This window comes from Myiozetetes cayanensis, unplaced genomic scaffold (assembly GCF_022539395.1).
Source record: "Myiozetetes cayanensis isolate MyiCay16 unplaced genomic scaffold, myiCay2020 scf1, whole genome shotgun sequence".
Taxonomy (NCBI): domain Eukaryota; kingdom Metazoa; phylum Chordata; class Aves; order Passeriformes; family Tyrannidae; genus Myiozetetes; species Myiozetetes cayanensis.
In genome coordinates this window covers 50,481,552-50,509,477 of record NW_026086604.1, presented here as the reverse complement: position 1 = coordinate 50,509,477, position 27,926 = coordinate 50,481,552, and the positions used below count along the sequence as shown (strand labels likewise).

At 38.3% G+C, this 27,926-nt stretch overlaps 1 protein-coding gene across 1 annotated transcript in view; it reads right to left on the bottom strand.

Moving 5' to 3' along the window:
* Positions 1-1,860: 1,860 nt before the first annotated feature.
* ANKRD12 (ankyrin repeat domain 12) overlaps positions 1,861-27,926 on the bottom strand; it is a 58,122-nt gene continuing 32,056 nt past the window's right edge. Inside the window, exons 4-12 of the mRNA XM_050315696.1 lie at positions 26,594-26,740; positions 25,879-26,079; positions 22,743-22,885; positions 21,089-21,236; positions 12,993-17,674; positions 8,117-8,215; positions 5,845-5,988; positions 3,444-3,539; positions 1,861-3,127 (exon numbers count right to left, since the gene is read on the bottom strand). Of these exons, the coding sequence (XP_050171653.1) occupies positions 2,942-3,127; positions 3,444-3,539; positions 5,845-5,988; positions 8,117-8,215; positions 12,993-17,674; positions 21,089-21,236; positions 22,743-22,885; positions 25,879-26,079; positions 26,594-26,740 (5,846 nt within the window). The 3' untranslated portion in view covers positions 1,861-2,941. The remainder of the gene's footprint in view (positions 3,128-3,443; positions 3,540-5,844; positions 5,989-8,116; positions 8,216-12,992; positions 17,675-21,088; positions 21,237-22,742; positions 22,886-25,878; positions 26,080-26,593; positions 26,741-27,926) is intronic.

The following is a 27,926-nucleotide window of genomic DNA, read 5'->3' as shown; positions in this document are numbered from 1 at the left end:
TGCGAGCAGGGAGGGACTCGGGGGTCCTGGAGCGAGGGGAGGCAGGCCCGGGGAGCAGGGGCGGGGGTCTCGCCGAGAGGCTGCGGCGGGGAGGGCGCCCAGGGCAGCAGCCCCGCGCCGGAGGGCTGCGGGCAAGGAGGGAGACGGGAGAGAGAAGTGGGGGACGCTGCCGCTGGAAGCGCCAGGAGCTGCCTGCCAAAGCGCCAGCAGGGAAACTCGAGCCCCGAGATGAACTTCCCGAAGCCTGAGAACGAGCAGGTGCCCGGGGGAGGGCAGGGACATTCGGACAGCCTCGCCCAGGACCTCAAAAACACCGCTGTTCAGCGGCTTTATCCTCCTACGTGCCAAGCTCCAAGGGAGCAAGGAAACAAGTTGGGTCCCTAGAAGAAAAACACGGAAGGAACCTGGCTTGGTATCCAGAACCTCAGAGCAGCCCCAGGACTTCCCAGAAGATGGCTAGATCCTGGAGAGGGAAACCGGACCATCGCCCCAAAGAGTTACTATCGTATTTCATCTCACCACTCCTTCACCCCTCACAGCTCCCGCCATCCTGTCCGAGGGAAATCCACAGCCGAGTGTCCTTAAACAACACACGAGGTATCGTCCCACAGAGTAAACTTTAAAAAAAAAAAGGACTGTAGCAAACCCTGGTTTCAAATCAAAGAACCCACCAAATCAAAGACCATTATCTAAGAGGCTGAAACATTGGAGTAACCACATTTTTACAAAGAAGCTGCAATTGAAAAAAATCTGTTTCGCATACCCCAATACTAGGAAATTGTCTCTCCTTCTAAAGAAGATGCAGGCTAATGCTAAAAGCCATCTGTCTTCAGATTTCCTTTTAAGATAGGATACTGCCAAAATATTTTTATTGCTTCCTGCATCCCAAGTATTTTTGTCACCAGCTTGTCTTCTAACACAACCAACACTCCTGCAACCCAGTTTATCTTTTCTTTCTGCAAAACTCTTAATTATTCCTATCTCATACTTCTCCCGCTTCCAGCCATGTATGTTACCTTTTATCACTCAAGTAAGTATCTGATGGAAATAACTTGTACCCACTTACTAGCTGTTAACACCTTGCAGCTTTATCCATTTTCCACCTCTTTTTAAGCAGACAATACAGATCTTTGCAGCATTTGAAAGGTTTACAGCTACACTTAGAGCAGTATTTTACTTTCAGAAGAAATTTGCTTTTTCCTCAGCACATTTTCAATTCTGAGTGATGGCAGGAAGATATTCCTGTAAACAAAAGCTGGAACAACTTCTCCTTCCACAGGTACCTAACAAATTAAAAGTAGGGAAAAAAATTACAGGGCAGGAACTACATGTTAATTGGCTTTCCTATACTCGAGTTACTATTCATTCTTGACTGGCACTAGCAGTGATGTCAAGATGGGAAGGAGCCTGCTGTCCATCCCGTCTCTTGTTCACTGCCCCAGGAAAGGCACCCTGGCCATTCACACAAGCACAAGGATCAAGTTCTCTGTAGCAACTCACCCAGTAAATAAAAATCACTTCAATCCAAGGATTTTAAATTTCTTTTCCAGGTAACCAGTCTCCTGGACAAGCTTAATTTCTTTCAGAAATAATACCGCAGACATCAGATCCCAAGCATTCCTGAATTATTTATGGACTGGTAACAAATCTTTTTCATGAATATCTGTAACCTCCTACTAATAAATAATTAACTCTCTGCTCATTAATGGTACTAAGAATAAAAAATAAAAGTGTTAAATTTCACAACACAAGTAATTTTTTTTTTTTTTTTTTTAGTTTTTCTTTGAACCTCCTTACATATTCCAGGAACGCAAAGTTTTGCTGTATCAAGTTTTAACAATATTAAGAAATTCCAACTAATAACATGACCAATAAAATTTATTAAATATTATATTTACAACTATTTACATATCCCTTCCATAGATTAATATTAAAATAGACAATATACAATTTAAGAATTTTAATTCAAAGGCATTTTGTTGGAAAAAATAGGCTCTATTACGAGACCACCATATAAGAGCAAAAGGGTTTTTTTGTTTTACACAAAAATATTTTCAGTATAGGAAGTCATAGGTATGGCATTACAACAGCAGACTAACATGAAATATGATTTTGTAAATATTACAGTTGTTTGGGTATCAGTTATTGAAGGAAAGGAGTTAAGAGTCCTGTGAAGCATGCAATACAGTTCAATTCTTTTTTTACAGTTATGGTGATGAAACAAGCAGCTAAATCAAAATGCATGCCATACAAAAAGGAACTGCCAACCAGGAACACACTACACGTAATAAAAAGTACAACTTTGGTCCAATAAAACATTAGACAAAAACAGTTTTACATTTAAAATATCTATTTTATACAGGTTTGAACATTAATTACAAGACTATTTACATTTGCACAATATGTATAAAATAAATTATTAAAAAATGAAGACAATATTACATCTTTTTCCAAAAAGAAATTTGTACAGTAATTTACAAAACATAATAAGTTTAATTGACTATTTTCCTCCAAGTCTTACATTTTCTTCCACAGGCTTTTTCATCATTTTTCTGTGGGAGTTCAACCGTTACTGAAATTTCGTAATACAAAGTTTTATAGCAGATTTTAAGTATCATTTGGTTTTGAGTAGATGTTTTAGTTATTAACAGCTTCCAGCGCTGTTAACTCACCAGGTTTTGTCATCTTTTTCAGCTATAAGCTCTAAAGCTACAGGCAATTTTACAATACAGGTAACAGCATTTACTGGGAATCTGAATTTAAAATTCGCATCCATTTTCTGTGTTTGAACAAGAGTCTCTGACGGAACACCTGAATTATTGAGAAAGGTCGTATTCCACAGAATTAAGTGCTCTGTCTTAAAAGAAAAATACCTCTGAGTATCCCTGCACCTCAGCCTCTAGCTGTCCAAGGGGACGGGTGAGCCAGAAGATGCTAATTGTCATATTGGCGTCAACTCAAAGTCATCATTAACATCAACAAGAGGAACATAAAACTCCTGAATTTCATAAATGCTGATAGATTTGTATGTAGCAGGATCGAGTTCTTGCAGTTTAAGCTGCCACTCCAGTCTCTGTACCGCATTTAATGCCGCTGCTTCGTGCTGCTGCCTCATCAAAAGGCACGTCTGTTTTAAAATTGATGAAAGAGGTTATTTCAATATTTGAAAAAAAATGCAACAAGTTTGAAAACAGGAAACATATCTAACAGCCATTCTGGTGATACTAAGTAATTCCCCCAGTACGTATTTAGAAATCTGCAGACTATTCCGTTACACTACATGGCAGCAAGGTTAGTTTTTTTATACTGCCAGACCTTGTGTTGCCCTTACAACCTCTACAAAAGCCTCTACTGCACTCAAATCTGCTCTTTATTAATTTCATCTCCATAGTGACATTAGTTTTGGTTTTCTTTTTTTCAAGTGGAAAGACAAAGGAGCATACCTTTAACTTGTCAAACTTATCATCAACGTCCTGCAGCCACGACATAAACTGTCTTGCATTAAATCGATCCCTCACCGATGTTTTGCTGTCATCAGTCTGCAAAAAACCAAAAATTTATTCAAACTCCAAGTTACCTGATGATTCAATCTTAAACATACTTTAAAACATAAAACTTACTCTATGGGACATAAACAGTAAACAATCCCATCCCATGAAAAAACGAACTCAAAGTACGAAGGTATTTATGAGCATAAATGCTGACCATCACTTACACTGCGATCCAGCTGCTCACTCAAAATGGATATTTTCAGATTCCCTCAAGGTATTTACTGTGCTCTATTTTTGAAATTTAGAGTAGGAGGTTTAAAGATTTATGCCTTAAAGTCTTAACTAATACAAGTCAGATCCTTCCCCAAAATTACTATCATTGTTCTCTTTAAAATTCGTTAACAAATTAAATTTATATTCCCTCAGGGAAAAGCAAAAATGTGGAAAACTTAAGCAGACTTCGATATATTCAATGCAATAATAACAAATATTTTTACCATCAAAATCCCCAAAAGGAGATTAAAAAAAGTGAGCAGACCCATCTTATGTCCTGCCTAATGAAAGTTATTTTTAAAATTCCAACTATTTCATGAGAATCTGGAATGTCACATCTGCCCACTGTAAGAAACTAGATACTCTATACATAGTCCTAAAGCCAGACTATGCCAATATAACATTTAAATAATAATCACTAAATAGAACAAGCTGCTGTTACTCTTTTAGGGAGAAAGACGACATTGCAGGAACTTGCAGGCTGTAGCAATGGAAGAACAGAAACAAAGAAAGGCCAACCAAACCTGCAGAGATTGACATTTCTAGAAAACTGCAGAGATTTCAGATGTGAATGACAGCTGAAAAGGCTGCCTCTAGAAAGAGCCCTCCACAGCACTGATCTTCTAACCCTGAGCTGGAGGCATTTAGGTGAACTGAGATCATTTAAGTCTGTTCAAAAACTTGGGCATTTTGCCTCCCACTTCTTTGGTTTGGTCCTTTGCTTTCCTGCAAAGGACAGTCCTCAAGATCTGCCCAACATATGCAGCTGCAAGGGCAAGACTCCAAAGACCCAAAACCCCATAAAAGCAGTTATGAGGTGGTCATTTTCCTGCAAAATAGACCTTGGCTTAAAAATTCTTCCCCAGCTATTTCCTCAAATACAAGAAAAATTTCATTGGAAATTTTCTTCACTGTAGAACAAAATTAAGAGTTGCTAACGGGGTAACAGGAAAATAGCAGAATGTGTTACAAGAGAATATTTTCTTATGCATCTACATTCTTCACATTAAAAAAAGTTGAATCAAACCATCAAGTTGGTAGTTTAAAACGCTGACTTCAATTACAATTAAAAATACATTTAATACTTTGCTGAACATTCTATGCAGTTATATAATTTCCTAAGAAAAAATTACCACAGACTGAAACACAAAGCTGTTGAAATAGTGAGGGAGCAGGAGAGGCATTTTACTATTGCTCTTGTTAATACATAGATGGTCAGAAAAAAGGAATACTTGGTGGTCCACATAACACCTCAACAACTTCACCCCCAGCAAAGACTCGTTTAGTTTCACAACATTCAAATACAGAATCAGCTTACTTAAAATCAATTCTAAAATGTTAACTGCAAATATGCAGTTCTATGGACAACTCATGTATTTCACATTTCTGAAAAGGTCACAGCCTCTGAACTGGGGTAGAAAAAAGCAAAGGACATTCGGAACTTTAGAAGAGAAAAATATAACTTTTGCCCTATCAGTTAGATTTACTAAGGAAATAATGGTTTAAAAATTTAAAATGGCACAACAGTACATTCTCCATATGCTGCTATCTCCTGCTAAATCACCTCGTTGGGCACAGCTCTAGCCCTTCCAAGACAGAGAAAAATGTAGTAAACAGACTGAAGAAACACTTGGAAACTGTAATAATTCTATTAAGAGGCTCCAGGATTAAAGTAGAATTTCACATATGTTGGAAATGTAGGTGTTCCATTTTAAAATGCCCAATATCCAATGCTTCAACACTTCTACTACATCCAAAACATCAACATTTCTTCCTTGCATTATGTGCTCCTAAAAGTCACTGAAAAAGGTGCTGAATGCTGTTTCCATTTTGTTACAAGAATTGTTCACAAAATGCACAAAGGTACAAACCAGAAAAAGATGTACATAGACCCACACTCTCTGAGTTATTGTACAACCAAATGAGGCCCAATGTAAGTAACAACCTATAGTGAGCAAAATCTTAATTCCAGGCAAAACAGTGACCATTTCAGGGTGGGAACAGAATTCCCTCCAAGCGCTTCACTTGAGTCAGGCTGGAAAGACCTTTTTGTCTGAAATGCCACAACACCCATCTTTACCTGAGCATCCAGGGGCACATTATAGACCTCGGCATCCAGGAGCACAGTGCAGGCACTGAAGGGCAGCGTTTGATTCGCCAGCGTTCGCGCTGCTCGGTAATGGACACGCAGAACCTCTTGCTCGTTAGAGACAATAAGCTTTTCCTAATTCAGTAAGATATCAACATATAAATATGCATTTGGTAAATTTAGCACTCAAAAAAAAATGTCCATTTATTTAAACAGTTCTTTTTAGGGCTTACGCTTTTGAATAATGTGAGAAATGCGCTGCTGGGTGCAAGGAGGGGTCGCTCTTCTAATCAATTCCAAAATTTCAATTTAATGATGGAAAGAGTGTCCTGTGAATGTCAGAACTGAAAGTATCTTCTTATCCTCAGCCCCCACTAAGTATCATGCCCAAACCTTCCACTAGGCAAGTTCTTTTTAACGAATGTGGTGAAAGTAGAAAGGTATGAGGAGCAGTGTTGGGATACAGATTTGTGAGTCTTGACTGTATGAAGATTTTTGTCACATGTTTGCCATGCCAGGCACAATGGCCATGCAAACTGAAGCAGAAATATAATTTGTGGGGTTGGTTTTTTAAACAACATGCAGAAACTCCAGAAATTCACAGTTGGATAAAGATTCTTTCCTGAACTGAGACAAGAAAATTTAAGTCACTTGACTTACAGTTGTATAAAGTGGACTTCATTTGAAAAACAGCCTATTTGAGCCAAATAACTAAAAATATGCAGAATTTTTTAAGAATGTATGTGTTTACTGCTCTGCAATATAATGGCTCCAATTTTTATCAAAATAAAAGAAGGTGGATTATAATATTCTAATCTATCTCCTATTTTTTTTAAAAACAGGAAAAGTAGTTAGAATCACAGAGTGGTTTGGGTTGGAAGACACCTTAAAGATCATCTAGTTCCAACCCCCTCTGTGGGGAAGAATACCTTCCACTAGACCAGGTTGCTCAGAATCCCATCCAACCTGGCCTTGAACACTTCCAGGGATGGAGCATCCCCAAATTCTCTTGGGCAACCTGTTCCAGTGCCTCACCACCCTCACATTAAAAAATTTCTTCCTAGCATCTAACCGAAATCTCTTCTCCTTTAGTTTAAAACCATATCCCCTTGTCCTATCGCTATCTGCCTGTGTTGAAAGTCACTCTTCCTCTTTTATATAAGCTCCCTTTAAGTACTGGAAGGCTGCTGTAAGGTCTCCCTGGAGCCTTCTCTTCTCCAAGCTGAACGACCCCAACTCTCTCATCCTTTCCTCATAGGAGAGGTGCTCCATCCCTCTGATTATCTTCTGTACCTGCTCCAACAGGTGAAAGTCCTTCCTGTGCTGAGGACTCCACAGTTGGATGCAGTACTCCAGGTGGCGTCTCACAAGGGCAGAGTAGAGGGCGAGAATCACCTCCCTCAACCTGCTGCCCACACCGCTTTTGGGTACAACTAATTTCCTCAGTCAGAACTTGAACCAAGTTTACAATCTTTGTGCTTCGTATTTTATACCTAGCTTTACACTGAAATACTAAAACGAAGTAAAACCTTTCCCTCAACTGTTTTGTTAAGCCACACTGAAATCATCAATTGAAAAACTATCACATCGGGTTTTGATGAGGCAGCTGCTTGTCTAACTGTGTGGAAATAATTAAGATACATGCTGTATCAGAAAGGGATCCTGCCTGTGTCCACAAGCAATCTGGCTCACAATACTGACGCCTAAAGCTAGGTTGCCAAGGAAAAGGTTTGGGCAGCATAAAAATAATGAATACTCCTAAACCAGGAGTGTTTTCTCTGTTTCTGTGTTCAAATTCTATGATGCCTACAGACGTAGTTCTAATACAATTTTAGGCAGTTTCTGCCAGCAGAATATTGAAAAAACTGTTTTCTTGTTAGAGCCACATGTGTCTTCTCTCAATACAGATTTTACTGTATCTTAAATTCTTTTAACTCCATCAATTTAATTCTGAAGTCTACAATCATCATTAGCTTTCAAAACTACAGACCAAAGCTTTCTTCCCACTGCCTCTGGGATAAATCTGGGCCAGAACTTAGAGCAACTGACAGCAAAAAGCTGCTCTCTTACCAACTTGACTCTTCTGCTAACAGTTGTCCAAACAATTCCCTCTCCCCCCCTTACAAGTTTCTCCCATTCATAAATTTGGATAGAAAGTAGATTACTTCCAAAACATTGTTAAATTGACAAAAATGTAGCCTGTTCACTGAAAATTAAAAAAAAAACAAAGCTTGAATTTGGGAAATAAAAAAATTAGTCTTACCCTTTCAATACTGTGCTGTAAACGCAGTTTCATCCTTACGACCTCCTGTTGTTTAAATAGTTCCTTAAGTGGCTCTGACAGTGATGGAGGTGGTGTAATCTGTGGAAAAAAATTTATAAATAGTAGAGTGAATGTGTATTTAACATGTTTTAGCATTGCCTATATGACCTATTAAAAAAAACCAAAAAAACAAAAAAAACAAAAAAACCCCATCAAACCACCAAGCAAGGTATTTTTAGGGAAAACATGAGTTTTTTACTTTCCACTAATTACATGACTTTGATGTATTTGCAAAAAAAGGTTTTACAGATTCTTTACCATAAAAATTAATAAACCTAAGTGAAATAGCATTTCAAGCTGTTTAATACTTTTAAGCAGTCACTGTCAGCATTCCATAGCTGGTTTTTAAAAGGGTTATACAGCAGAATATAGTAAAAATACAACTTGCTTTCAGTTCCAAAGACTCTTTAAAGCACAGCTGTTCATTTTGAGAAGATAAAAAAAATGCCTAGCAAAATGCAAGAGCAAAGGAAAAAAAAGAAAAGTACTGCTAAAAAAATATAACCCACTAACATATCCCTACAGTGGCAGCAGCATTTTATACTGCACAAACGACATCCCTATTTGCTACCACTGACACTCTGGCACCACAGCTGAAATACATACCCACAGGTATTATACTCTACCTTGTACATTACACAAACACACAAACATAAATAACTCTCTGCAATAACACAGATCTTGCAACTCTCAAGAAGTAATAAATCCATTATGGAAATACAGACACACTGCATTACCAGTATCAGTCTTACACTTATACACTCCAGTAACAAAGTGATTTATCTACCAAAAATGATGCCATTATTATTATACTGGAAAAGTATTTCAGGACACTCCCCCGGCTCCCGGAAGTTAGCCAATGTCTTTGGAATCAACTAAAATATTGAATAAGTAATTGCTGTTCATTCCTTTGTTATTCTTTGTTATGACATTCAACTCCTTCACATTTCAAACTACTGTGCAGGATACACTTCTCTCAATGAAAATGGTTTGGCTTTCAAACCAGTAACATTTATGGCATATACCATTTTTTGTAAGTTATCAGTATTAAAAACAAATACACACAAAAAAACCCAAACCACCACCACCAACAAAAAACCACAAACAAATAAATAAAAAAAAAAAAACCACCAAAAACCAACCAACAACCCAAACCAAAAATACACCAACAAACCACAAACTGGAATGATCTGTCTCAATCATAATGGGTATCAGCATGGTTAGCATCCATGACAGCTGAACAACTTCACAGAATCAGAATCACAGAAAGACCTGGGCTGGAAGGGACCTTAAAGATCATCTAATTCCAATGCCCCTGCCACAGCAGGGACACCTTCCACTAGACCAGGTTGCTCAGAGCCCCATCCAACCTGGTGTTGACACTTCCAGGGATGGGGCATCCCCAGCTTCTCTAGGCAACCTGTTCCACTGCCTCACCACTCTCACAATGAAGTATTTTCTCCTAGTATCTAATCTAAACCTGACCTCTTTCAGTTTGAATCCATTCACCCTTGTCCTATCACTACATTTCAAATGTTATTCCCTTAAATTTACAGACTTTTATTTTGCAGCAGAAATAAAGAATCAATACTGTAAAAAACACCTGGAAAGGACCTGATCATCCAGACAACAAACTTGTGTGGACTTTTATTTAAATGTGTAGGAGAACTCTGTTTCTGCAGAGCCACAGCAGATTTTGTTCAGCCCTGAACACAGATTATGTTCAGACCTGTGCAGCAGCAGCAGGTCTCCATGATCCCTGGGATCACTACTGCTGCTGGATATATCCATAAACTTCAAACGCTTCACTCCAGCCCAGCCCAAGACTGTTTGCCAAAACCTACAGCTAAATACAGGACTGAATTGGTTACAGTCATTTATGGAATGATCCAATTTTTCCTCTCTTCTTGGAAACTCGGAAAGAGTGAGCCTTGGATCCTTAGAGCCCAAAACCCGGATCTGGGCAGTCTCACACCACCTGCTGGAAATCCCAACTTGTGAACCAGCACAAGGTTTGGGATTCGAACAAGGGAAATTGGCTTGAGACCAGGAAGTCCAAGTTAAAGTTTTCAAGGCAAGAACAGCCAGAGGAGCCTCTTGGACCTTCTAGATGGACTTCAAAGAACAGAGCATGAAACTGAACTACACAAAGAGAAGATGCCCTCAGTTTTTAGTATAACCAACATTATCAAACTATTTTCTTAAGGGCCCAGGCTCCATACAGAAGAGAGGGAAACTGCTTCAGATCATTCTCTGCTCCCAGTCTGACAAACCAACCTATAAAAGCCAGACAGAACTGGCCTTTTGCCTCTTCTCTCCTTCACTAGGAGGTAGCCATAGGAACAGATTTGATTTCCAACAGCTAGGATTCAAGACATACTCTCACCTCACCTCACATGAAAATCAATTAACAATGTTTCTTGCATGCCTTGCATCCTTCAAACCAACTACAACAAGAACACCAACTCTTCACTCTATAAACTCACTCGTGCCCACTACAAACCTCCTCTCATCTATGTCATCCAAATAACTGGCCTGCTCTAATGCTGTATTTAATACATTTAGGAAACAAGTTTTTGCTAACACCCCTAAAATTAGCTTTTACCACTGAAGTTTCTACAGCAATGCCAGAAAGACTGGATTTTTACTAGAAACATATCTGCTAGATAGCCATCGAAGACTGGCAATGAATTATCCTGGGACCTCCTTCCTCTCAGGAGACAGTGCAGGTATGACTGAACCCTGCAGAACATACCAATGGAGCAATCTGAAAGGCAACCTAGCCAAGTACAATTTAAATTTTCATCTGTTACAAGATTCAGGTTTGTTTCCTTCTAATTTGAACTGACCTGATGTCTCTTCTCTTACGTTTTCTATTTGCATTGGTGACAGGGAAGCCACATCCATATGTGAATACCCTTACACAGCCTAAAGTGATATGGGTTATAAATTACAATATCTAAACAAGGCTGAGGAAACCAAATTTTAGCATACCATCTCCTGGTTCCCACCTACAGGATGTTTGAAGTTCATCAGATAAACTACAATGCATCATTAAAATTCCAAAGCAGAGAACAGTATGTTACAGAAACTATTCTAAGTCTCAGAGTGTCAGAGCTAAATATATTATTTTCTCACAGACCTCCACACAGGGGTATCTAAAACACTGGAGTATCTACTTTATCATACCCTACGCAAATTGATGAGGCAAAAGTTTAGTTAACGGAGAATTAAAGAATCAAAGGAAAAACTGTAAAACAAACTCAACAAAAAGGTGATTTTAGAGTTGCTTATTAAATTATGCATTATAGGCACAACACCACGTATATGTTATTAATATTTTGCCATTGTAGAGAGACTAGGCATAGCCCTTATTTTCACACTGCTGGACAATGTGTAAAATAAACAAACACACATTTCTGAGCATGAAATGATCTCTGGTTTAGCAATACTCTTTTTTATGACATTTGTAATAGGAAATATGATGACTGTGATTTTCAATGGTGACAAAATAAAATTATTAAACTGTATACACAAGCAAGCTCTGCAGAGAAATCTGAACTTCTAATAATTTTGTAAACAGTACCTTTTTCTGGAAAGAAACATGAGAAATTTTATCAAAATTGTACATTTACACACGTGACAATAAGTAAACAAAGCATATAGTTGCATTGCAGTTGATTTTTCAAACCTGAATGCTTAGAATATGTTCTACTTTAGATTAAAACTCCTGCTGTTTTCTTACACTTTAATCCTAATGAAAATAAACATCAATTTCCTCATATTTTATTTTGACTTCTAAGAATTTTTTTTCTTCCTTTTTCCTTTTAACAGCCTGGAATAAAAAGCTGCACCTGTTCTCTCTACAACTGTAGAAGATTAACAGGACCATCAAAGCATATACAAAACAAACCACTGAGAATGGGGAGCACACATCCATCTCTATTTTCTGAACCTGTTACCCAAGAATTTGCACTCCACCACCTAAATTTATTTTCACTAACTGCAGAGTCCCTATTACACACAGCAAGAGAGACAGGAAGGAAGTACAAGGCAGTGCTTTAATATAAAATCAATAACTCTTCCCTCCCTATAGTGTCTACACGCACTGCCATTTATGACAGGGAAATGAATTCTATCGCTCAGGTGGAAAATGGGCCAGGGAAAAATATATGCCATGCTTCTCTACTTTCCGCTTATCCCAAATTAAGCACTGAAGTGTGATGCCAAAGCAGCAAGCTGTAGCTTGGAAACAGTATGTACTTGACTAGCAGCTGCTATAAAAAAAAAAATAGAATCTCTGCCTCCAGTGATAAAGATGTTATAGAAGCTGCAACAGCTACTGAGAAAGATTTGTAGATGTGGGAAGGCTGACAGCCTGGTACATTGTGGCAAAGCTTACTATACACCCTGGTTCACTCGCAGACCAAGTGACACAGCTCCAAATGAAACAGCTTTGAATAATTAGTTTTAACCAAATTATTGACAGCAGAAATTCAGAGATGCTCTCAATATCTGACTTCACTTTTGAAAGGACAGGCTTTATATTAGTACATACTTCAAAATATAGTATTTGTCTTTGTGCCTTTTACAGGTGTCATCCATGGCTGTCTTATAATGACTGTGAAACCACTGTTGATATTTTCACTATATAGGGCTTTTAAATATACCTTATTAGTCAATATTAATTTGACGTGTCAACTTACTATTTTCAGCAGAATGTTCCAAAGCAAGTTAGGAAGAACATGAAAGTTACAAAAATAAAACTGAAATATGCCTTTCACCGTAGTGTATTTTTAAAAACCATGTTACTTACAGTTGGGATGCATATCTTGCTCAAGGGATTTCCATCCAATAGGTATGAGCCATTGAAGGTCACATATTCATCATAATATTGAGGTGCCTGAGGAATAACACTGCACAGTAATTTACGCCTCTCTTCTATTTTCTTCCTTATGTGCAAATATTCAAAATAGGGGTTTGCTCTGTCAGAACTGTATGGTTGAATCTCTTCAAGTTTCAAAGAATCAACAATAGCTGCCAGAGACTGTTGGGTTTTCTCCTTGGCCTGCAGTAAAGAAGGGTTTGCTTGCACAGGCTGAGGCACACGTGACACTTTTCTTTTACGTGGATGATGTACCTGAGCATCGTCCTCTTCAGTTAATCTAATCCTTGCTTTCATAGATGCCGATGATTCAGACTCTTTTTCTGATGTTTGTGTGCAGCCAAGAGGATTCTGCCTGCCCTGGTTAGCAAGCAAATTTGCTCTGTTCCTTGTGATTCTTTGAGGTACTTCTTGCTGTTCCACCTTCTGATCGTCAGTAATTTCTTCTTCTACTTTAACTATTTGGCTGTATTTAAGCACCTCTTCCTGTGTAATATGCTGTGAACTGTTTTCCAAATTAGATAAAGAGGAGTACTGTGGTGGATCATCTGCCAACACGTTTTCTCTGTCTGCAGCACAGGGGTTTTTATTAGCTGATTCATTCGTAATTCCCTTTGACATTCCTGAACTTAGTTCACAGAGATCAACATTGGCTTTACTATCAACAACATGTGTGGAGACCAACTTTTCTTGCTGGTCTTTTTCATTTCTAATATCTGAAGTATCTGCTGTGTTACTATCCACTTCACTCAGAGGGTTCTTACAAACAACTTTACTGAATGCATATGAATTCACATTGAATTGTGAACTGCTATCACTTTCAGGAATATCTTTCTCTAACGGTACCACCGGTAAATCATTCACCCTTTCACAGCTCTGTGAAACATCCTTCACAGAGCTCTCAGAATACAGAGCAGTGGGTGTGTCAGTCTTCTTAATGTTTGAAGGAAAGAAAGCATTTTCCAGCTCTCTGGTACTAGGAGCATCTGTATCCAGAGCAGAAGTTGTAGTTTGAACTAGATTTTGTTGTACAAATGATGAATCTTGACTGCTAAGGCCCGGTAAAATGTGTTTAGACACAACTGCAAGTGGTTGAATAGGTAAAGAACAAGGTGACTGTGAAGGCAAAAATGATGCAGATTCTTGACAACTCGAACTTCCCTTAATTTCAGCATGCTGAGGCAAAAATTCAGATACCTGTTGCTCTTTCAACGTCCTGCTTTCAGCATTATGCATTGCTGTAACACTGGTAGTATCTTGCTCTGACACACCACAACCTGAGCTGTTAAACTCATTGTTTAATGAATTAAGTCTGTCAAAAGGCACATCCCATGGTTTGGTTTGCTGAGCCCCACCACTCTGACTACACGGTTCTAAATGCATGTTAGACTCTTCTGAAGGGCTCATCTGAGCAGTATTCTTAATGGTACTTGTACCTGTTGTTACCTGCTTGTTGCTAACAGCTCCATTTGGAGATGATGTGAAGTTTGACTGCAGAACAGTGATACTGCTTTGAAAATCTCTTTCGAGCATGCCACACGGTAGTTCTGGTTTAGGAGAAGTGCTAGCGCAAGTCTGGACTGATGGCAGAGTGTTCTGGTTTTCTTCTGACATTCGAGGCTGCTTGCTGTGTTCAGAAACAGCAGCAGGCATGCTGCATCTTCGAACCTCTATAACAGGTCTACACTCATTTAAAACCAATTTAGCATCTTCAACAGATGCTGATCTAATGTACATTGGTGGAAGCCTGCTTGAGAAAGGCGGCTTAATGCGATCTGGCAGCTCAGCAAGACCATCGGTCTCTTTCTCAAGCAGAGCTGGTGATTTGGCACTTGCCAAAAACGGTGATTGTGAAAAAGACATCTGGGAATCAGAACCTTCTAGCGTGAAGTCTGAATCATATTCGATTACAGGCCTTGGAGTAGTTACTGTGGTATGGCAAGAATCCTCAGAGCTTGCAACAGACAAGACAGACACTGACCTGGAGCTCAGACCCATCTTTTCACTTTCTGATTTGGGGGATCTATTTAAATTATCTAAAGCCAATGAAGGTTTTATAACACTGACACTTCTGGTATCTACTGATTGGGATCTACTACTTGTAGCATCTTTTAGCTGTTTTTCCTTCATACAAACATCTGGCAACTCTGAACTTTTTGAACGAATCAGTTCTTTGCTTTTTACTTCAGCTAACGAGTGTTTTGGTTTTTCCTTCATTTTGTTAAGTTCTGAACAAGTGCGGTTTCTTAACCGTTCCTTCTCTTTCTGTTTTATTTTTTCTTTATGTTTTCTATGCCACTGCTCTATTTCCAGATCTTTAAGGCTGAGCATTCTTTCAAAACTAGTTTGCATTAAATCATCGTTGACTAATCTTTTTTCTTTAGGTCGAGCATCCTTTGGTGCAGGAGCTGGTTTAGGTTTAAGTTTCTCATGTTCAAGTCTCAGTTTAAGTAAACTACTTTGATGCAGTTTATCTTTATGCTTGTCTCTCTCTTTGTATCGGTCTATGTCTTTATCTTTTTTATCTTTCTCTCTACCATCTGGAGTTTTCAACAAATCATCTTTTGGTTTTTCTTTCAAAGATGACAGTTTGTCATGCACTGTTTTATTACTTTCTGTAATACTGCATCTCCTTTCCTCTTGCAAATGTTTCGAGCTTGCTGATGATGAGATCTCCTTGTCTTTGGATTTGTCTTTCTTTTCAAATTCCTTTTCTTTAGTTCTGTTTTTTTCTAATTTAGTATATTCAGATTCTTTTTCAGACTGCTTGACTTTTCTTTCAGTACAGTGTTTTTCTTTGCTTTCAGCCCAGTGTCTGTCTTTATCAGTCTTTTCTTTGTCATGCTTCTTATCAGTTTTTTCTTTATTTTTTTCTTTGTCTTCAAGTTTTTTAAGAGTACTCATGCTTTTTATTTTCTCATTTTCCTTATGGCATCTTTCTGCTTGCTGAAAACTGGGCTTCTCCTTTACTTTCTCTGTACTTTCATTTACTTCTGCCTTTTCTTTCTCCATCTTGTATTCATGTTTTAGCTTTTTCTCTTTTTCTCCATGTTTTCTTTCTATCTTTTCAACGTCTTTTTCCTTGGCTGAGGTTCGCTTCTCAGCCTTTTCTTTATTTTCCTTTAAATTTTTTTCCTGCTTCTCAGTATCTGTTTCTCTTTCTATTAAATGCATGCTGCCTGCCTCATCTTTAACACCAAAACAGAACAATTCCAGTTCTTTATCTGCAAGTATAACTTCTTTCTCTTCTTTTGTATCTTTTATCTTTCCATCCTTGAGAAACTTCTCATTTTCCTTTTTGTTTTTCTCTCTCTCCTCTTTAGTATTTCTTTCTTTCTGGAACTGTTTCTCCTTAACTAACTTATCTTCTTTTGCCATAGCCTTTTCTAGCTTTGATTTTCTGTCTGAAGAAAGAGATTCATGTTCTGTATTTAACAATGTTTCTTCATTTTCATCACTTTTGAAAAAGTTCTCTTTCCAAAATTCTCGGTCAAACTCAATACTTCTTTGAACGTCTTTAACATTATCTTTATGTTTATGTTTTTCCTTCTCCCCATCCTGTTCCTTTTTGTGCTTTTCCTTTTCTCTTTCTTTGTGCTTCAATTTATGCTTTTTAAGTGTTTTACCCTCCTTGTCAATCTTTCTCAAAGTATACTCTGAATTCTCAAATGCTGAGCTATTATCTTCCTCTTTAATTTTAGGACTAGATTTTTCACCAAATTCCAAGTGAAAATCTTTTTGATGATGCTTGCTTTTTTCTTTGTGCTTGCTGGATTTGCCACTAGAGCTTTCTACTAAATAATCAGAATCAGTGTTGTGATCATACCGAACTAATTCAGATTGCAACGTAATTTCAGAACCTCCTGGTGATAAGCAAGTTTTGGTGTTTTCTTGCTTTAGTGGTGTCGACTGCTTTTCACTTAATCCACAGGGATGCTTCGGAGATTTTCCAGCAGTGATATGAAATAGATGTAAAGAAGAATCTTCTTTTGAAGTGAAAGACTTCTTAAAGGTTTCTTCCTCTCTAGCTTTATCTAAAGAATCTAACCCAGAAGGAGCTATATTTGTTACTCTAGCATTTTCTTTTTCTTGCTTTACTTCTTGATTCTCTTTATTTTTGCTCTGATTTTTTACTTTCCTTTTAACCTTGCCTTTTTGCTTATGTTCGTTTGTAACTACATATTCTTTCTTCACTCTGACATCAGAGTTTGATGTCTCTGAAACAGAGCAAGGAGAGACTATTTTCTTGTCCTGAAGTATTTCTTCATCTGAACTTTCAGAACTGGAATACAGCACTCTTGATGATTTCTGCTTTTTGCTTTTAAATGATTTTGAGAACACAACTTTTTCTTGTTTCACAAATAAGTTGGTCTTTTCAGCCTCAGTCTCATCCTCTTTCCGTAGGTCTTTTCTAAGAACATGTTTGTCATCTATCATTTTTTTCATTTCATCTTCATCATCATCTTTAAACTCATACTCATCAAGAGCAGATGGAAGTGGTGCCTTACTAGGGACCACTTGTTTGCTGTTGTTGGCAACAGGGTCCTTTTCTGCTTCTGAATCAACATTCCCATCTACACTGGAAGGATTTACAGATGGAGCCTCTTCAGAATCTGTGGTAAGAAAACCAAAAATCAGTTGAACACTGATGGAACACCCTTCACACTTCAGAACAAAATAGTTCAGTTCAGTAGGCATACTTCTACATAAATGAAGAAAGGAACAAACCTACTTAAAACACACAATAAACCTCTGCACTAGAATGAAGCTTTTTAAGAGAAAACAAAAGGTCAACCAAAGTTTTACAGCTCTCACTCAGGCATGTAAAAATACTAACTAGCATTTATATCCCAATCTAGTAAAAGCAGTACACTTTAAATTTTGGAAACTTCACCTATTGTGAGGTTTATTATATTTACTTATTATTACATTTATAATATTATTTATTATCATTATACAGTCCTGCATAGACTCTTTCTCAAGGACATCTTACTATGACGACTCATTCCTCTAGGAATTCATCAACTCTTATGCTCTGTAACAACCAAACTGCATTCCTCCACATGAACTATTTAGTCATGTTTCAACAGCAGATGAGCTTTTATTCTTGTAAGACAAACACCTGCTCGTGTAAAAAAATTCCCTCATGAATCTTTGTTCACCTGATACGGACAGTCTAAAGCAGACTATACTGTAATTCATGCAACTGGTCTCTGCTATGCACTTGAACAAGCATGTCTTGGGCTTTAAAGTCCAAAACATTAAGACTCTTAACTGCTCCTAAAATTAGGCTTTAGGAAACAGATGGAGCGTTATCAAAACCTGTTCATATGAAAATCTAGAACTCAAAAAACCTTTAGAAGTATTTCTGGGTGTATTGTTCCCTCCAAATAATGTTCCAAGCCAAGCCTCTTCAGCTGAATCTATCAGTTTGCTTTTTAAAAAGAACTGAGTATTGTAATATTCAATACCAGGGACTAGAGATTTGACATACTGAATAAAAAGTAACAGAAGAATTTGAAATTATAGCATAAGGAAAGCAATGCAGCAGTTTTGATACATTAGAAATTTTAATGAGGAAAATAAAAATGTTCTGCTGCAAGATCCTCCTTCATTTTCAGCAGGACCCTCTGTAAAACAACTGCCAGCAGACCATGTTTAAGACTTATATCTTGCCAGCAGGCTTCTCAAGTACTTTGCATTCAACCACACTGTATCAAGAAAAGAGATCCCAGAAGTCCCTATTATCTTCTGTACTATCTGCATCACTCAGAACATATTATTAGCTCTGTGCTAATAGCTTTTTATACATTCCCCCCTTATCCATATGTTCACGTCATCAACTTCCTGCCTTAACTCTATCCACTCTTTGCAGCTTGTCCTTCACCCTTCTCCTACAAGGCAGTTGCTGCTTCTCTCTTCCATGTCCCTATTTGCTTTGCTCTTAACAAACTTTCCTCGTTCCAAACACATCAGAGAACTTAATGACCAAAGGTAACACAATGGAAGCACAGGAGATGGATCACCCATTCTCTAACTCTGCATCCTTGAGGAACTGCAGAGAACATTCCACTCTCCTTGGCAACCAGCCTCTGGAAACTAAGCAATACCCTGCACAGACAGACTGTTGAGTAATTAATTGCTAAATAGTAGCAAGTTTGTATTATACACATGTAAAAATATTTTTCTTAAGATTAATAATTTCACTAAGCTGACGTAGATTCTGTGGACCAATGCCACAAATGCCCTTTAAAACCAAAAGACCATGCACTGTATTTCAGGTTATTCCTCTAATGCCAAAAGAGTTAACACCACATTAAAACAAAGGGCATTATGACTTTTTTTTCTGAAGTATAATGAAACTTTGAAAACAAAACATTCCTAGGGGTTTGTTTTTTGTTTTGTTTTTTTTCTTCTTTTAATTTAATTGTTTGGTTGGGTTTTATTTATTTGTCCAGGAAAGAGAAACCAACTTTTACAATCACATGACATGATGCTCTTCCTCATGTACTTTTCACAGATCACAGAATGGTTGTAGCTGAAAGGGACCTCTGGACATCATCTCATTCAAGCCCTGTCTCTCAAGCAGGGACACCCAGAGCCAGTTGCCCAGAACCATGTCCAGGAGGCTTCTGAATTTCTCTAAGAACAGAGACTCCACAGCCTCCCTGGGCAACCTGTGCCAGTTCCTCACAGTAAAAAAGTGTTTTCTGATGTTCAGAGGGAACCTCCTGTATTTCAAGTCATGCCCATTGCCTCTGGTCCTGTCACTGGGCACCACTGAAAAGAGCCTGGCACTGCCCTCTTTGCATCCTCCCCTCAGGTACTTGTACTCATCACTAAGATCCCCCTAAGTCTTTTCTTCTTCAGTCTGAACGGTCCCTGCTCTTTCAAGCTTTTCTTATAGGAAAGATGGTCCAGTCTTTTCATCATCCTCCTGGCTCTCCACTGGACTCTCTTCAGTATGTCCAATGTCTCTCTCATAACAACTGGACCCAGCACTCCAGCTGTGGCCTCACCAGTGCTGAGCAGAGGGGAAGGATCACCTCCCTCAACCTGCTGGCACCACTCCTAATGCAGCCCAGGGTACCATGACCTTCTTTGCAGCAAGGGCACATCACTAGTTCACCATAAACTCAGTGTCCACCGGGACCCCCAGGGCCTTTTCTGCAAAGCTGCTTCCTCAGCTGGTCAGATCCCAGCCTGCACTGGTGCCCAGAGGCTGCTCCTCTCCAGGTGCTGGACTTCACATTTCCTCTGGTTGTACTACATCAGATTCCCATCATCCCATTTCTCCAGCACGCTGAGGTTCCTATGGATGGCAGCACAACCCTCTGGTACATCAGCCACTCCTCCCCAGTTTTGTTTCATCAGGAAACTTCCTGATGGTACATTCTACCCCAAACATCAACAAAGATGTTAAACAGGACTGGACCCAATATTGACCCCTGAGGTACATGAGCAGTTACTGGCCTTCAACTAAACTTTGTGCCACTGATCATCACTCTCTGGGCCTCAACATTCAGCCAGTTTTGCAGAAATGCACCTCATTTCTTTTACCTAGAAAATCTGAAATCCTGAAGGTTCTGTGAAAGCAAAACGGAAAGTTCCTGCCTAGCACTCAAGCAAGTTACTCATGGTCAAGAATCTTTTGCTTCTGAGGACACAGCAGTTCTTTTTGTGCCATAAGAGGTGTTACATACTCCTTAATCTGCATAAAAATACAGGAGGGGCCAAGAATTACTTCCTCCAGGTAAGCAAGTTACCTATCTGGTTATCTTCACAAACCAGTGGTTCCCCTACTGGCAGGGACTTTTCTTCACGAAGTGTGACTAAGTTAAACATTTCAGATAATTCAACTGAAAGATGAAAAACTACCTCTAAAAATAAAAGTGGAAAACAACCTCAGCAATAGCAACTGCGATCTGCAGCAAGTCTTAATAGCTAACACTATGCAAAAGATTAAACCCACATAACTTCAGGTGAAATGATACCCTTGCAGTGTGCAGTTAAATAGCTACTTTTACCTGAGCAACTGTCCTCATCATCAGAGATGGGCACCTCCCTTTTCAACAGCATTTCCAACTCTTCAGTTTCAGCCACATCAACAGGTCTCTCTCCATGTTTATTGGCTTGAAATGGATTTCCACCATGCCGAAGCAACAGTTTCACAATCTGCAGCATTAAACAAATTAACTTTTAGGTTTTCCACGTGTTACTTGACCAGCATAAAAATCTTCCGTTGTACACAAAATGTGGGTAACATGATACATAATCCTAACTCCTACCTATGAAACTGAGACTGGAAAGCACGGCTTCAGCAACTAGAATGCAAAGCCCAGGTATACACAGTCTGCTCATTAAAAGAAGTAAAGTGGAAGACTTCTGTTACACTGACACAGCATCAGTATAAAGGAAAATAACAGTGGCCTTTTGTTCTTGGTGTTCTAGCATTTCTTCACACAATTTATCTGGTTCCTCACCTACCAAGTTCTCATTTCCTCTGGACTTGATTCACCTTCTTGCTCCAAATTTCATAGCAGACAAGTTTTACAGCAGCAGTACTATTGGTTTCCAAGGCATTTCCAAAAATACCTGAGAGAGATCCAAGTATACCACTAGAGGAACGAACTACCTCCAACCCCAGCTGCATACCATACATCAAAATCATCAATTTCTCTATCATGAAGGCCAAGAAATTGTTACTGTTACAATGATAGCAAGGCCACTCCATTTTCAGCACAGTATCCAGTCCTACATGCTAAGAATGTGGAAATTCACCAGATAGTGACATCTTAACAGGAAACTTCAGAATTACTCTGACACAGTGAGTGAGACAGTCACAGATACCTATACTGAGACCAAATAAGCAAAGAGGTCCTGTTCTCCAAAACTTTGCTACAACTTCATGCAAGTTGATCTGAAGACCAGCTTATAAGAAGCAGTTACTAAACAGTTAATTAAAAAAACCCAACAAACCACACAATCAGATTATCATTACTAATTCCTCTAGCTTTTCCAGAAAAACCTTTAAAATGGAACACCTTTTTTGGAAGGTGTACTTGATTTAAGGATGTTTTCTACTTTTTGCTTTATACAACAGATCACACACATGGTAATGAGATAGAAGACATATAAAGGGGAATAGAGTAATTCCTGCATCTTATTTTCAGAAATCAAGAGCAAATTTATTAATTAATGTAAATTATCTACAGTGCTTCATTTATCTTCTTTACATGCTCACTGGTAAATTTTTAAAAAATACTAAGACTATATTCACATCAATTCTCTATTTCAATGCTATAAACAACATATTAAAAGAAATATTGGATATATACCTTTAAATATTTATATATATATATATATATTACATACAAATCCACAGTATACTGTTTGGAGACATTTTTATTTTGAGAACTCTATACAGTAGAAGTCTCTCAAAAAAAGTCTTTAAGAAAGTAAAGGTGAAACTTTTAAATATTTAAGAAAACAGATACTGGTAGAAAATATCTGACAATAGAAACCGAATGAAAAGCAAGACGAAACAAAGACCGAACAACTTTAAAACACTCCCAAAACACCAGAAGCAGAATTACCAAACCATATGACTGCAATGAGGACAGTAGAATTTGTTGTAAAGACTGAGCATTTCAAACCAGGTATTTACCACACAGAACTCACATTTCTATGCCCACTGCTAGCAGAATCATGAAGGGGAGTATCATCATCCAAGCCCTGTGTGTTCACGTCGGCTCCCGCTGCTATCAGGACTTTGGCAACATCGTAGTAACCAACATTACAAGCTTCATGCAGTGGTGTCCAACCTGTAGAGAAGAGTATGGTAAGCTTAAGACTGAAAGGTCCAAGATTTAAGTTTGGGTTTTTTCACCTGTGCTATACATCTCTATTGCCTCTAAACATTTCAAAATACACTCACAATGTGAGTAATGCTGTCCTGTCCATCTGATGAACAACACATGCTTTATCAACTTTAAACCTCGTGCCAAATTCCAGATTTTTCTGTGATTAAATTGAACACTGAAATCACTAATCAAACAGTAAAAGATGAAATCTGGAACATAATACCTAGACTAAACATGTTAGAATTTCTTTGACTATAGAACATTTGAACAGTGTTAGGTGTATATATAAATAACATTATTCTGTATGGAAAGTGTTTGAAAACCCCACTATTGGAAAGATTACATTTCCTCTCCCAAACTTGATGACTTCCACTTCACAGCTAACCTGAACTAGTCTGCTGTTGATGCCTTCTCAAAGCCCAGTTCTGAGGAGGCGTTCAACATTTTTTCCAACATAACCAGTGCAAGTCTGGAAGAGTTCACTCATGTTAACTCTGTGTCTAATCAGTAGTGATCTTGTACATCCATGAAGAGGAGGTACAAGAAACTCTTAATTTATCTAATCCCTCAGTAATGTGATTTCTCACCTTCATCTTTCACTCAACTTCCCAGCTGCCACTCATTTAAATAAATAAGAAAAAAAAACTAAAAAAAAAAAAGAAAAAAAAAAGAAGAAAAATTTCTAAGTTATTCTACAGCAAAAGACTCTTTCTGATCTTCATATACTAAATTTCCTCTCTAATCATCAAGTGGGTCATTCACTTCGAACACTGCCTGGCTACCACCTCCTTCTTGACGCTTTCTTCTCATTTTCCCTTTTTGCACTCACCCACCATGATGACCTTCATCTGGCTCTCAGCCCTTTGATCCCTGTCTTTTTTCCCTTGGTAATTCTCTCCGCATTTCATTCTTCTCCATGTTTTACTGCTTTGCCTTTCCATCCTATCACAATGTCCAGCCTGCCAACTCTAGTCCTGGCTTGCTCTCAACATCTGTTTCCTTTACTCTTGTTCTCACACAGCAGTATCATTCTGGCAGATATCCCACGAGCAGGGTTACTTCCTCCATTACTAATTCATTTTCTGCTCCTCTAGTTCTGCCAAATTCTTAGCTAAAAAACTCTTAATTCTCTAAACTTCACTGCATCCTAAATTCCTACTTTTCTCCACTCATGACTCACTGCTTCAATCCTCCCCCTCTTCTTGACTTCTTCCTCTCTGCAGGATTTTGAAGCTCAGCCACCTCTGCTTCTCACTTTGGATTACCAATGGAAAAGTATCTCATTTGATCCCAAACACCTCCTCCAGGGTTTTGAATGAAGTCTCGAATGACTTGTTCCCAACTGATTCTTACAACTAGCTCTCAGTCACTGTCCTCCTTCTTTCACCTGCCTTTAAAATTAACTACCTGTACTAGGTCAGGCTAGAATGAAGCCACGAAGTTAACTTCCCTCAGAGCAGCCCATACAGTGCTGAGCATTGCATTTGGGGCTGAAACAGCAGCCACAGCACACCAGTGTTTTGGCCACTGCTGAACAGTGCTTGTAAAGAGTCATGGTTTTCTCTCTCCCTCTGCCTGCACAAGTGGCTGGGCGGGGACATAGCCAGGACAGCTGATCCTAACTGCCCCAAAGGTATATTCCATACCACAGGGTGTCATGGTTAGCAATAAAAGCTCAGCAAAAGGAGAAGGAAGGAGGGATGTTTGTAGGTAACGGTGTTCGTTTTTCCAAGTAACCAATACACCTGCTGAGGTCTTGCTTTCGGGAAGTGACTGAACATTTGACTGCTGGTGGAAAACAGCGAATGAATTCCTTTTTCTTTTGCTTGCACACAGCTTTTGCTTTGCTTATTTAAATGGTCTTTAACTCGACTCACATGGGATTTTTTCCACATTATTTTCTCTGCCTGCCCTGTTGAGGAGAAGGAAGTAGGAGAGCAGCCGCGTGGGTGTCTGGCAGCCAGCCAAGGTTAACCCACCACACCATCTCTTGAAATATTTCTGTTCTCCCTGTGATTTCTATGGGCCTGTCTTCCCCTGAGCCTCCCCCTCTTTTTTTAAAATTGTTTTTGTCAAAAAGTTCTTCTCATCTCTCCTCTTAACTTCTCTGAAGATCCTGCCATGTTCTACTTCTGCTTCCTTTCTTCCTCTACATGCCAGTCCTGGGCAGCCTTACCTTCAAATACAAATTCAGCTACCCTCTGTAAACCAAGAAATTACTAAACTGTTTCTTACCTAAAATAAAGTTCATCTCATTAATATCTTCTCTTGTGTCAAGTTTGAGCTGACAACTAATTGTGCCATATGGTTCTTAGTTTCTCCCACATGGGCCTGCTACCTCAGCTCATCTCAGCCATTCCCACTGAGAACGCAACTCTCACTATAACCATTCCAACCCATAAACCTAAAAATATTGTATATGTTCAACTTAACTTCACGTTCATGAATCTGTGCTGTAATCACAGTAAATATAAAAAACATATCAGAACTATCCTTACTCTAGCAGGACTAGATGACAAGCGCAAATTTTCATCTGCTTTGGTGCACACTAGCTGTCCCAGTGAGAAGACAAATGTACATCACAGTGCTACCACTTTCACCACTACTAAACTTTGCATCTCCTCACACAGCCTACAGTCCCACTATCTGACTTTGCCCAGTATAATTCTAGAAAGTTCAGCAACTGTGCACACTTATTTCTGTAAATGCCTAACCATGCAAAGGCCCTGGACACAAATGAAACCTTCAGGAATTAATACACTGTTCTAATAATACATTATGTACTGTAGAATCCCAGGACTACCACTGCCACTGGAAATAAAAAGCATGATTTGAGGATTTCTATGAAGCTATATTTTTTCATTTGCATGTAACGTGAACTGAAAGGAAACCTCTGTTAACAACTTCAGCATTCCTTTTAATTGATACAGTTAAGAGAACGTGTATCAACTTACCTGCAAAATCCTTTACATTCACATTTGCACCTAATCTGATTAGCTCCTTGACCTGTTTAACATCCCCTCGAATTGCTGCCATATGTAGAGGAGTTTCCCCTCGTTCATTTCTCTTGTTAACCTTGTCTTTTTGTCTTGAAGAAGAGGTTGGAGTTTTCTTTTGTGTTGGTGTTGTCTGTAAGGAATGATTTAAGGTGGAATCTACAAAGGAAGTTTTAAAAGGTCACTGCAGGTTAATTAAAATGAGGTGAATTAGAAAGAGTGTTAACATTTTCATTCAAAGACAACAATAATCTGTAAATAATTATGTTTAAATAAAGGACATATTTGACATTTTCTGTGTATCAACACAATGCCTATCTTCAATGTGAAATGGGGCATTTTGCAAAATCTAACTATGCAGGTTTCAATGACAGAAAAAAGGGAACAATCCATACGGAACAGTGTCTGAGAGGCAAAAATAATCAAAGAAAGAAAAGAGATTTTCAATTTTTACAGCTATTGTAATGCAAAGCTTTGCACATAAATAAAGAAGGTCAAGAATTTTTCATCAAATTACTCATCCATGCAAAACAGAGTTTAACAGAAGGATGGATATTTTAAAAAATGACGAAAAACCAAGGACTGCTGAGAAAACCATCAGGGATCAGAATATTCTGACTGGGGCAGAATTAAACAGGCAGAAGGAAGAAAACTGTTAACTCTGTAAGGTCACCTGGACTGTTGTCTCTTGCTGTCATCTGCATGAGAAGTGCCATCTGTTTGCGTTCTGACAGAGGATAACCAAAAAGAATGCTAACTGGTGCTGATTTCTTATTTCCAGCATCCTTCTTCATTTTCTTTTTCTCCGGACCTTCTTTCTCTGGAAATAGGAACATTTAAAAACTCAAACGTTAGTTCCATCAAAACATTCTTCTAAAAATAAAACAATCCTTTTCAGGTATGTAAACTGGTGATTGGTGGCATGTGATGAAAACCAGAAATTACACCTCCAGTTTACTGCCTTTGTGCTAGTGGTGGTTACCTGTTCTAATCATATTAGGATAACAAGCTACTGAGTTAAAGCACTTAAAGCTGTAAGCAGGATTCTCAAAAAATTCTAAAACGAAAAATCTGTTTTACAGCAGGAAGGCCTGTATATGCCACAACTTTCATTTTCAGAGATTAAAGTCAGGCACTTAAAACATTCTGTAAGATCAGCTGGTCAGTTTTCAATCTTGAATACAGATCTGATACTACAGTCTATTTCTCTCTTAAAATACCATGTTAAAATTATGAAAAGACTTCTTAATACTGATATTTGCTAAATAATTAGTCAAAAGATTGTTTCTCTCAAACTCATCTTGTTATTTCATCTTAAAGCAATTTCTTCTACAAAATTCAAGTCCTTCAAAAACTTACAGCTATTTTACGTACATAACTTCTTTCCTTTTATCAATATTTACGGAAGTTGTTTAATGTTTCATGTCCAAGTTTTAAACCAGGAGCTAAAATTACACATCTGAATAAACAAATCAGACACAAACCCAAAAAAATCCCCACCAAAACCAAGAAACCCTGTCATCTGCAAAGGAGAAAATCTGAAGAGGACTCCACTGAGGAAAACTTCACTGATCTTCTGCAGAAAGATAAAAATTACAAATCAGAAGCTTAAGTCCCTTTGAGGTTCCTAGTTACCATTTCATTTTCTCCACTTCTGCATTCTTACTTGTCTCACTCATTTCCTCTCAACTCATTTTCTGACTTCCTAGCCTTCTCTAGATCCCATCTTCTAGGCTTTATTACAGACACAAGCTCTAGTAATGCAGTGCTCTTGAGGAAGAGGAAGGCACATCAGTAGTTCTTATCTTGAATTCCACATAAGAAATACATGATTTTACAGGCTAAACAATCGCAAGCAAGACTATTTAAAGAATGGAAAGCTATGTAAGTATCCAAGAAACCTCTATACATTTATCCATCCTTTTTAAAAAGGAAAAAAGATCTCTTTTACAGAAGCAACCCATGAGATATTTTTTAAACTACATACATCTCAAGGTCCTGAATAT